This window comes from Balaenoptera musculus, chromosome 10, assembly GCF_009873245.2.
Source record: "Balaenoptera musculus isolate JJ_BM4_2016_0621 chromosome 10, mBalMus1.pri.v3, whole genome shotgun sequence".
Taxonomy (NCBI): domain Eukaryota; kingdom Metazoa; phylum Chordata; class Mammalia; order Artiodactyla; family Balaenopteridae; genus Balaenoptera; species Balaenoptera musculus.
Window position 1 is genome coordinate 2,694,834 of NC_045794.1, and position 12,413 is coordinate 2,707,246.

General features: G+C 40.0%; 1 protein-coding gene across 6 annotated transcripts in view; it reads left to right on the plus strand.

Annotated features, from left to right (window-relative positions):
• KDM5A (lysine demethylase 5A) overlaps positions 1–12,413 on the plus strand; it is an 87,054-nt gene that overhangs the window by 55,201 nt on the left and 19,440 nt on the right. For 5 of the 6 annotated variants that reach the window (XM_036864813.1, XM_036864817.1, XM_036864816.1 and 2 more), the window contains 5 exons: positions 753–914; positions 2,586–3,137; positions 3,523–3,666; positions 10,423–10,582; positions 11,462–11,682. In XM_036864813.1, the coding sequence (XP_036720708.1) occupies positions 753–914; positions 2,586–3,137; positions 3,523–3,666; positions 10,423–10,582; positions 11,462–11,682 (1,239 nt within the window). Of the gene's footprint in view, positions 1–752; positions 915–2,585; positions 3,138–3,522; positions 3,667–4,489; positions 4,677–10,422; positions 10,583–11,461; positions 11,683–12,413 lie in introns of those variants that run through there. The other variant, XM_036864818.1, reaches the window with a different exon arrangement.

Consider the following 12,413-nt stretch of genomic DNA (forward strand, 5'->3'; position numbering starts at 1 on the left):
TAGGACCTTGTTGTTTATCTATTTTATATATAGGTAGTAGTATCTGTTAATCCCAAGCTCCTAATTTATCCCTCCCCGCAACTTTTCCCTTTGGTAACCATAGGTTTGTCTTCTATGTTTGTGAGTCTGTGTCTGTCTTGTAAATAAGTTCATTTGTATCATTTTTTTAGATTCCACATAGACGTGATATCATAATATTTGTCTTTCTCTGTCTTTCTTCACTTAGTATGATAATCTCTAGGTCCATCCGTGTTGCAGCAAATGGCATTATTTCATTCTTTTTTATGGCTGAGTAATATTCCATTGTATATATGTACCACATCTTCTTCACCCATTCCTGTTGATGGACACTTAGGTTGCTTCCATGTCTTGGCTATTGTGAATAGCGAGAAAAACAAATTTCAATACTCATTACCCTTTTCATGTTGAACAGTTGAACATAGTAGTTAAGAGCATTACTTACTTACTTTGGAGTAAGATATTTTCATGTTTGAGGACTGGCTTCCTAGTGCTAACCCTGTGTCTGTGGGCAAGCTGTTGCCTTTCTGAACTGGTTTCCCTCGTTTGTACAGTGCCGATAATACCACCTACTTCAGAGGCTTGTTGGGAGTTTTGAATAAGATAATGCATATGAAGTTCATAAGAATGTGTCTAGGACATGTGAGTGGTCAGTAAATGGTTCATTTTATTATTTTCAGTTTTGAGATTTTTTTTTTTAAACCAGAGCTCCATATTTGGTTTTATTTTTGTAGGTGCTTAGTCCCCGAACTGACATCGGTATTTATGGGAGTGGAAAAAATAGAAGGAAAAAAGTAAAAGAACTAATAGAAAAAGAAAAAGAAAAGGATCTGGACCTTGAACCTCTGAGTGATCTGGAGGAGGGATTGGAGGAAACCAGAGATACAGCCACAGTGGTAAGAAATTATGTAGTGCATCTTGAATTTGCTTGGTGAATACAGAATTCTGTGAAGATATTAGCAGAATCACTGTTTTTTATGTTCTTAACTATTTTTAGTTTTGTGTACTTTATCTTTGGCTTTATGGTTATACATATTTCACATCTTTTTTAATATTTGGAATCAAAGTATATAAAAAGTTTACTGTTCTCTCTCCCTAACATTGTCTTTTCCATCTCTCTTCTTTATTGTTATTTTAATAGTCATCTAATATTCCATCGAATTATCCATAATTTGCTGAACACTTTTCTGATATTGACCATTTTTGTTGTTGCTAGGTGTTTGCTGTTACGGATAATAGCAAAGTGAACTTCTTTGTATAGCCTTTTCCTTTTTTCAAATCATTTTCCTACACTTGACTCTTAGGAATGGGATTACTGGGCTAAAATTTCAGAGCATTTGGTGCTTAGTGCTATTGTGCTTTTCAAAGGACTTATACCAGCTGACTGACAGCAGCTGCTATTTGCAGTGTCTACCTCTTTTAGTAGCATTCAGTAGTATAGTGAGTGCGCAATAAGATGTTTGTAGCTAATTAAAATTATGGGTTTTATTGGAGAGTAGGAAGAATATGTTACAATTACAAGGAGACTGAGGAAGTAGAAAATAAAATGAGTTTGGGCAATATGTAGTAGTAGTGAATCGCATATACTAAGTGACTTCATATGGCTCTTTCTGCCTACAAATGATCCTGTTTTGAGGCCGATGGAAATAATTTCTTGTTAGAGAGCCTGCCTAATAAGTTAGTCTTGCCAGAAAAATAGCACTGGAAATTATTTCAGAATTGCTTCAAAGCTACCAGAGTTTAAAAAGAAAATGCCTTGACAATATTCATAATAATTAAATTTTGTTTTTATATACTTTTTTGAAATGAGTTACATAAAACCTTGTTATAATTAGTCATCAGGCTTTGTTATTCTTCTTCTACATAAGTTGGAAAGTCCCAGAAAGAAATAAAAATTGATTTGTATCTAATTTTCCCCCAGAGAATGAATTACAAGGGGATGAGGAGTCAGTATTGATTGAATGTTTATCTTGTGCCAGGCACCAAGTTAGGCACTTCCATATGTTATTTAATCCTTAAAACAGCAAAAAGAGGTTAGTAGTATTCTCATTTTTCGGAAAACTGAGATTCAGAAAACTTGTAACCCGGATCAGGAGTCTATTAAGTGCAAGAGCCAGGCCTCATAGCAAGGCTGCTTGATTTCAAGGCCTACCGTCTTTCTACTGCACCCTATAGAAGGATTAAAAAGTACTCTACTGATGTGAGTTGTGAATGCTTGTGAATTCTGCAGATGAGGAATGTTTGCACAGAAACTGTCATGCTGCCCCAAATTTTAAGAAATTATTGATTTTTTTTTTAAAAAAGGACAATGCTTTGGACTTCCCTGGCGGTCCAGTGGTTAAGACTCTGTGTATCCAGTGCAGGGGGGCGGGTTCGATCCCTGGTCGGGGAACTAAGATCCGACATGCTGTGCAGTGTGACCAAAAAAAAAAAAAAAAAAAAAAAAAATAGACAGTACTCTGTCCCCGTGAGGATACAACATGGAGGTGATCCCTTTGCCTTGAAGATTTGGTACTTTTGGAGTATTTTGCAGTGACTCCCTTCAATTAAATGTTTGTTGTACACAGGTGGCAGTTTTCAAAGAACGGGAGCAAAAAGAGATTGAAGCCATGCATTCCCTCAGAGCAGCCAACCTAGCAAAGATGACAATGGTAGACCGCATAGAAGAAGTAAAATTTTGCATTTGCCGCAAGACAGCGAGTGGGTTTATGCTCCAGTGTGAGCTCTGCAAAGACTGGTTTCATAACAGCTGTGTTCCTCTTCCTAAGTCAAGTTCCCAGAAGAAAGGGTCTAGCTGGCAGGCTAAAGAAGTAAAATTCCTTTGCCCTCTCTGTATGCGGTCTCGAAGACCGAGGCTAGAGACTATTCTGTCCCTCCTGGTATCCCTTCAGAAGTTGCCTGTACGGCTGCCTGAAGGAGAGGCTCTTCAGTGTCTGACAGAACGTGCAATGAGTTGGCAGGACAGGGCCCGGCAAGCCCTGGCCACAGGTGAGCTGTCCTCTGCCCTGGCCAAGCTCTCTGTGTTGAGCCAGCGGATGGTGGAGCAGGCAGCTCGGGAGAAAACTGAAAAGATCATCAGCGCAGAGCTCCAAAAAGCCGCTGCCAATCCAGACTTACAGGCAAGTTTAGAATTTCCTTTTTTTTCCTGTTTCATGGGATAATATTTGTCAGTGTGTAAGTAGTAAATCAAATCTATCTTACCAGTAGATTAGGAAAATAACAGTAAGTTGCCAGCAACTGTATTACGCATAATTTCCTCTTTGCATGTACACGCATAGGATTTTCTTTGGGTATATACGTAAGGATGTTTCAGTGAAGTATTACCTGGAAATATCATTCGGGTGGACCTTAGCGTTATAATCAAACAATTTGATCTGTACTAAGTGTTGAATTCTGTTAGCCAGTTTGCAAGTTTGTTACGTTGTGGTGGTCTTAAGCATACATTAATTACTCATGTTTTTTTAGTGTGTCTCTCTGCTCACCTTGGGATTGCTTGTTGTTTAGGGACACTTACCTAGTTTCCAGCAGTCTGCCTTTAACCGGGTGGCGAGCAGCGTATCTTCTTCCCCTCGGCAAACGGTGGACTATGATGATGAAGAGACAGACTCCGACGCGGACATTCGGGAGGCGTACGGCTACGACACGAAGGTAATCACAGGGCCAGGCTGCGTGCCTGCGTACTCGATCGCTGAGTTTGTTAAAAAAGCTGTTCAACGCTGGTGTCTGAAGCCTGAAAGTGGAAGAGAAAGCTAGTCATCTATCTATCCTGAGATTATGGTGATAGCAGTTTTTCAGTGCTCCGAAAAAAATATAGATTGATGAAACTCAATTTTTTTTTTAAAGGATGGTATTTAAAAAAATCTGTATTTATTTTCCTCACCTTGTAACCCCCTGTGGCTTAGAGGGACTAGAAAAATTATACATTTAAGTTATTGAAAACTTTCGTGGCTGATTTCATTGTTTTTTCCTTTGGGTTGTTAAAGTCTCTGTAGTTTTAAGAATCCCATTCTAGCTTTGCTTCGAGTCTTTTTCTCTGATCTCCTATCTGAATGGTGCTAGACAGCATGTCATATTCAGGGATGGGTTATACTTGGGCCCATGGTTCGAATTTGTGGAGTTACAGTCACAGTTAGAACGAAGTATTTGCCCTCAATATGATTGTTTTGATAATGACACCACACTGGGATGAAGGGAAGGTTTTGGCAAGGTTTTGTGTTGGATCCTTTTGGCCTTTTATTGTTGTTTTGTGTCAGGCCCAAGACCTTTGTCTTTTGTCTAGTAATAACATCATGATCTAGGCAGACACTCTGCCAGCTTACAGTTAATCTCTTGATCTGTTTTGTATTATTCTTTGTTGAGCTAATGTTTAGCATCTATGCCTGTAACCGGGGAGTTCGTACTCTGATGTATGAAAAAACTAGGGTGCATTCTTTTCCCAGTCTGTTCACTGTCTTTTCCTTTGTCTTTTCAGCATACTAGGTAAGCTCATTCTTAGAGCATGAATACCATCAGCATTAGAACTCCTGGGATATAAAGTTAAACCATCCATCATAGATGCTTGTAAATTACCCGCTGGAAAATGTTTTACTCAAGATAAAAATGGATCAAGGGGATGCTTTAATGAGGGAATTTTTAAAAATTACATGAATTAAAGACTTGAGAAAAGTTGAAATTTGAATTAGCATTTAAAATAAGGTTCTGAGTGACTTCCCTGGTGGCGCAGTGGTTAAGAATCCACCTGCCAGTGCAGGGGACACGGGTTCGAGCCCTGGTCCGGGAAGATCCTACATGTTGTGGAGCAACTAAGCCCGTGTGCCACAACTACTGAGCCTGTGCTCTAGAGCCCGTGAGCCACAACTACTGAGCCCACGTGCCACAACTACTGAAGCCTGCATGCTCCAGGGCCCGTGCTCTGCAACAAAGAGAAGCCACTGCAATGAGAAGCCTGCACACGGCAAGAAAGAGTAGCCCCCGCTTGCAGCAACTAGAGAAAGCCCGCGCACAGCAACGAAGACCCAACGCAGCCAAAAATAAAATTAATTAATTAATTAATTAAAAAAATAATAATAATAAGGTTCCTAAGCACCTTGTTATCCTTGTGGTTAATGACCATCTTTATTTATAAAGTTGGTAGAATGACCAGGAGCAGCTGAAAGGGAATGCTGCCCACTCCACATATAAGTTAGCCAGCACTAGAACTGCCTGTTTGCCGTGGCTTAGAGGCCCTCAGTACCTGGGTGGTTATCTTTCTAGCACATTAGGTATCAACCAGTACTCTAGAAATGCTAAACAGGATGGACTCTGCTTGGAGGCAGATTGGTAACCTGTGAAAACAAAACATCACAAGTATTACATGATTTCAGGGCTAGGGATCAAAGCAGTGGTTGATACTGTTGTATGGAGTAGTCCTTTGTTTGCAAAATATATATGGGGGTCTTAGCTTACAGTCTGAGGAGAGGGTGTTGGCAAGGTAGAAAAATAAGATTATGGATTTTATAATGTTAGCAGTGTATTTGACAGCTTAGGACAGTGGAAGAATGGTGGCAAGACATGGTAATTCAAGGTCAAATTTACCTTGACGGTGGTGTCTTTGCACTAAAAAAATTATACTCTTGAGGATTTTCCTATAGCGTAAGCACCGATTGTGTAATGAAAATCTTACTTGCCAGTTTATTTGCAGTTGGCTTGGTGATTTTTCCCTTTTATATGATCGCCCCTGCTTGTGACCATGAAATCATCCTTAAAATAGTTCAAATTTAATATCTTTGCTAGGATGAAGAGCCCCTGCTGGTTTAGGAAGAAGAGTAAGTAATTATAAAGAAAAATAAAATCAGTCATTTGATCTTAGTTATCATAGCATTGAAATGTTTAAAACAGTTTGTGCTTTGCATTGTTTGATTACTTCATTTTGCATGTGATACCCTGTGATCACTAAAATAATCTGAGCCAGCAATTCAAGAAACTCGTTAGTTAGGAAAATATATATTTAATGAAACAAAGTCTGTCACAGACGTTTTGTGATTGTGTCTGGGATAACCTTTCAGATATTCATATGATTATTTCCTTTTAAGGCATAGTGTTTACCTTTACTGGAACTGTCTGTCCATATTACAGTTTATATTTTTCAAATTCATACATGTGTAGAATTACACACCAGAAAGGAGGGTATAAAATAGTAGTAGGTATTATCTCCCAGGAAGTTCTTTTTTTATCCTGGTAATTGCTGAATTTACAGAAAGGCAAGTTAAGCAGTTGGATTCTTTCATTTTTTTTTCCTCTCTATGCTTGTTAATACTTGGGTGGCTTGAGCTTTGGTGGAAATACAGTAAGTCCCCTATATACGAACCTTCAAGTTGCAAACTTTGAAAGATGTGAACATGCATTTGCATATCCAGTCACCTAAGTTTGTTCACGTGTGTGGCATACATTGTCACGTGTGTGACAGCTAAGCCCGCGCATGGGTGGGCTTAGTTGCTCTGCGGCATGTGGGATCTACAAGTGGTTGTGCTTTTGTGTACTTTACTGTATAGTACTGTATAGAGTACAGTAGTACAGTATCTTTATTTCAAGCCCAGGATGTCCAGAAGCAAGCATAAAAGCTGGTACTACTGTACTTCTCAAGGTACTGTATTTTAAAAAGGTACTGTAGGGGACTTCCCTGGTGGCGCAGTGGTTAAGAATCCGCCTGCCAATGCAGGGGACACGGGTTCGAGCCCTGTTCCGGGAAGATCCCACATGCCGCGGAGCAACTTAAGCCCATGTGCCACAACTACTGAGCCCACGCACCACAACTACTGAAGCCCACGTGCCTAGAGCCCGTGCTCTGCAACAAGAGAAGCCACCGCAGTGAGAAGCACGGGCACCGCAACAAAGGGTGGCCCCCGCTCGCCGCAACTGGAGAGGGCCTGCGCGCAGCAACGAAGACCCAACGCAGCCAAAAATAAATAAATAAAATAAATAAAATTAAAAAAAATAAAAAAAATAAAAAAATAAAAAGGTACTGTAAGATTAAAAATTTTTGTGTGTGTGTTTGTTTTTTATGTATTTGTGTGAAAAGTGTTATAAACCTATTACAGTACAGTACTATGTAGCCGATTGTGTTAGTTGGGTACCTAGGCTAACTTTGTTGGACTTACGAACAAATTGGACTTAGGAAGGTGCTCTCGGAACAGAACTTGTTTGTATGTAGGGGACTTACTATAGAGTAGATTTTGTCTGCGACTTTAGTCCTGCTAATATCAGATAAGGTGCAGTGACAGATCTGTGTGTGAAACACATTTCTCACTGAGAAGCCATTCCTCCTTTCTTGCATATTTGCCATTAGTGGGACTGAACTGTAATTTTCCTTCTTAGGAAGAGTAATTTGTTTAAGCTTGCTGTTATCAGTTGTTTTACCTTCAGCCTATCTGTGTCTTTATACTTAAAATGTATCTTTTGTAGACAGCACATGTGGTAGGGTTCTTTTTGGTGTGTCATTCTGCATATATATGCGTTTGTAAAATATATAGTTAAATCTTGGTTTTTAGGCAGTATTACAATCTCTGTCTTTTAATTGGGGGTGTTCATTTACATTTAATGTAATTGTTGACATGGTTGAATTTAAGTTGACCATCTTTATTTTTCATTTTTTTCTGTTCTTGTTCCTCTGTTGCTTTTTCCTGCCTTCTTTTGGGTTAATTGACAATTTTATTTATTTATTTATTTTTGGCTGCATTTGGTCTTCGTCGCTGCACGCGGGCTTTCTCTAGTTGGGGTGAGCGGGGGCTGCTGTTTGTTGTGGTGCACGGGCTTCTCATTGCAGTGGTTTCTCTTTGTTGCGGAGCACAGGCTCTAGGCGCAAAGGCTTCAGTAGTTGTGGCATGCGGGCTAGTAGTTGTGGCTCATGGGCTCGGTAGTTGTGGTGCACGGGCTTAGCTGCTCCGCAGTATGTGGGATCTTCCCAGAACAGGGCTCAAACCTGTGTCCCCTGCATTGGCAGGCGGATTCTTAACCACTGCGCCACCACGGAAGTCCCGACAATTTTTTTAAGGTTTCATTTTATTTCCTTTATTGGCTTCTTACCTATACCCCTTTTTATTTTTTTCAGTGATTGCTCTGGGGCTAACAGTGCCTCTTTAACTTACCAAAGTCAATGAGTACTTCTTCATATTTCATACTTCACCCTGGGGAAGTAATTTTTTTTTTAAATTTATTTTTACCTATTTTTACTTTCCATCATTATTTTCTATGTATCTATCTATCTGTTTATTTATTTATGGCTGCGTTGGGTCTTCGTTGCTGCATGCGGGCTTTCTCTAGTTGCAGCGAGCGGGGGCTACTCTTCGTTGCGGTGCATGGGCTTCTCATTGTGGTGGCTTCTCTTTGTTGCGGAGCACAGGCTCTAGGCGTGCGGGTTTCAGTAGTTGTGGCACGGGCTCTAGAGTGCAGGCTGAGTACTTGTGGCTCATGGGCTTAGTTGCTCCGTGGCATGTGGGATCTTCCTGGACGAGGGCTCAAACCCGTGTCCCCTGCATTGGCAAGCGGATTCTTAACCACTGTGCCACCAGGGAAGTCCTCAAACATTATTTTCTGATCACTTTCCTTCCTAGTTTGGAAGCTTAACAGAAAGTTTCCTGCATGAGTTACGATGAAATGAGTAGAGTCAAGGTTAGAAAAAAAACGTTGCAGTCAGTGAGATGACGCATCTGGGGACTGCAGTAGGCGAGTACTAAAGTACTCTCCTATCTGTTGCCTTTTAAGACTTAAATTCTTCAATAGGAAATAAGACTTACATGAACTGCGCTGTTCCTAAATTCTCAGTGAGTGACACTGTCTTCCAGAATCTTCTTATGAAACCTTGTAAGTATCCTGTTTAATTAAGGATAGGCTCGTGATAACAATAGACCTTCCTCTCATGCACCCTGCAAAGAAAATCAGGTGTTGCATTAGTCATTGAGCTGTTGTCTCTCGTCTCCTAAGCTACTCATTTATACTCTGGTTGGTGATGGTAGGTCTGGGACTCTACACCAGGGCTTGGTAAACTTTTTCTGTAAAGTAATATATGTATATATTAGCATACATTATATGTAGTGATATTCTATAGATATATAACGTAAAGTAAATATTTTGCGCTTTGCAAGCCATATTTGGTCTCTGTTACACCTTCTCCTTTTTTTTTTTTTTTAAATAACAACTCTTTAAAAATGTAAAAACTATTCTTAGCTCACATTCCAAACAAAAAAATAGGCAGCCAACTGGGTTTGGCCCGCAGGCTGTAGTTTGCCAACCCCAGCTCTACACATTTATCCTTTGCCTGCTGCCCTCCCCCTCCCCCCGCCAACAAAGGGCATTAGAGAAAATTAAAAGGCCTGCACAGTGAGAAGGGAGTTGATCCTTCCCCTGTTTTATTCTCCATTCCTGTCATCATTGAAGTACAATTGTTTTTCGTTTTTTGGGGGGTTTTGTTTGATTTTTGTTTTTGTTTTTTTACCCTGGCAGTGGCAACTGGTTCCAATTTTTAGTTGATGTTTTTTACACACTCCAGAAGCCAGCCACATCGTGTTCTATTAGAGATAGCAGAACCAGCACTTCCTCCTCAGAGGTCTGGGTCCCAACTCTGCAGGCCCCTTCTCTGAGCTTCTTGGTTCTAATAACCCCACTTCTTTTCTCTGTTACCTCAACCCTTAGAGATGGCAACTCTTTTCTTGCAGTTATCTTAGTGTTACTTTGGTGTTTCTGTTTTGCCTTTTCAAGACTTTAATATACATTTAATGAGTTCACTTTATTAAATTCTCCTTGTTGAACTTCTTGTGATTTCTGTCTCCCTGATTGCACTGTGACCGTTGAAGCTGTACTTGTGGGTTATTCTCCCCTCACTACAGGGGAGGATTGTCTGAGCCCTAATTAGACTTGTCAGAATTGTATAGCTCGAATACTGTCAGGCTCTTTATTATATTAAGAGCAGTTGGTAAGCATCTAGGTTTGAAAACCTTTAGAGAGGATTAAATAATTTGTGTCCTTAAGATGTCACATCTAAACCTTTATTCCCCTCCTAAGTCCATTTTATTTTTTCTTAAAGGGTCAAAGTTCCTTAACTTGTGGCTACAGGAGTTTTTATGAGTTGTAGACTGTAGAAAGTTGATTACATAATCGTAATTTTCTTGTATGTTTATTATCTCTGAGGATTACTTTTGAGCTTTACTCTTTCCCTTTTGGCTTGAAAGTGTGGTGATTTCTGTTTTTTTCCCCAATGGACATTTTCTGTCTTACTAAATACCATATATTTAATTTTAAGATCTTTTATTTATTTTTTTAATAATATATACTGTGTTATATTAGAAACTTTAACCTGAAAGCCTGTATTTAGATTCTTGTCACGGGATAAGTTGTTTCTAATTCTCCATACCTGCTTCGTTTCTTCTACAGGACACAGCCAGTGTGAAGTCCTCCAGCAGTCTGGAGCCCAGCCTTTTTTGTGATGAAGAGATTCCCATCAAGTCCGAGGAGGTGGTCACGCACATGTGGACGGCGCCCTCCTTCTGTGCTGAGCATGCTTATTCGTCTGCTTCTAAGAGCTGTTCTCAAGGTATTACGGCCCTTGGTAGCGGTATGGAGAAGAGAAGCCTGAAACCATACTGAATCTCTCTTTCAGTACAAATCCTGGCAGTGAAATGTGATAGAACCTGAAAAAATGCAACTTTGGAAAAGCCAGTCTCTGTTTGCATTTTTCTGTCATTAGGTCATAACCTGAAAATTTCCATAGAATTATTGAATCCTAATTAGAAGGACTTTAGAGGCCATCTGGTCCCATTCTAGTCCCATTTTATTTTTATCAAATCCCTGATAGGTAGTTATTTATCCTCTATTTGTTTATTACCGGTTGTTGAGGAACTTGCTGTTTTTTAAGAATATTCGTTCTGGTTTTGGAAAGCTTTGTTAGTTTTTCATCCCTTGGTAAATAATTTCTCTATTATGTTCACTTTCTTTGTCCCTAGTGAAAATAAGTCAGACTGCTTTAGGTCACACCTCTGGAAGAAGGAGAGTATTTCTCTCTTCACAGTAAAATTCAGGATTTTATGGAACAGCATATTATTGCTGTTTGTTAAGCAGGTATTATTCATATGGGGCAGTTATATGCTTAATCTTTTGGTATTCTCTGAAACAGAGAGAGCATGGGGTAGGAGATTCTCTCCCATTCCCCTTCCCCTCCAGTCGCAAGGTAAAGAATCAATAAGGAACCTGTTTTTTTACTCTAAACCAGTTTTTTAGAGTGGTCATTAGAATTCTAGGTCTTTCTGTTCTGTATTTTAAAAAATTTTATTTTCACTTTCATACTGATGCAGTGAACTCAAACTTCGAAATTAAGTGCTGGAGGAGGAGGAACCATTCCTCTAAATATTTACTTTCAAAACGTTACATTTTTTCAATAGTTTTCATTTTTTTTGTCTTATGTTTTTGGGGAAAGGTTCTAGCACCCCTAGGAAGCAACCTCGGAAGAGCCCTCTGGTGCCCCGCAGTTTGGAGCCTCCGGTGCTAGAGTTATCGCCTGGAGCTAAAGCCCAGCTGGAAGATCTTATGATGGTTGGAGATCTCCTGGAGGTGTCTCTGGATGAGACTCAGCACATATGGCGGATTTTGCAGGCCACACACCCACCCTCTGAAGACAGATTCCTGCATATCATGGAGGTATGGATTTGAAGCTTACTTACAGTGGTTTTAAAACCAGTTAGAATGTCCAAGTTCCTTGGAGGTACCACAAATTGCTGCAAGGGGTGGCTGGGTGGGTAGTACTGTGATTGTCCTACTTTCTCATTAACCCAAAGTAGTTCTGCTTTGTGGTTTTCTTTATTGAGATTCTATGTAATATTCAGTTTTTAAAAAGGCCATTTCTGCCGAAAAGAAAGGGAGGTACTGTAATTCACAAGTTGAGAACAACTTCCTTAGCCCAGACTCACACTGGTGAAAGGCCCAAAAGTTAGGCAGGGGACAATATAGTGGTTGAAAACAGGAAGCAAGGGAATGGTTAAATAGAAGTGGAGTGGGTGGGAGGGGAAGTCCACATACATTTATACAATTTACACACTTTTATACAATTATAAATCACACAGTTTCTAGTTTATACATGTTGTTCTATCCACGATCTCATTCATCCTCACCATAATCCTGAGGGGGAGGGGGAAAGGATAGACATGGCGAGTATTTAGCTCATTCTACCTGTGAAGAAAGTAAGGGTCAGAGATGTAGAAACTTGCCTGAGGTCACATGTGGAGTAAAAACAGAGACCTGGCTTCTCTCTCTGGCATTAGATGCCATTATCCTTTTCATTATTCTTTTCCATGACTGTTTCCATGAGGCGGAAGGTACACTGCCAGCAGCAGTTGACACGGGTACGCCTGGTGCACTGTGGTTTGTCTCTG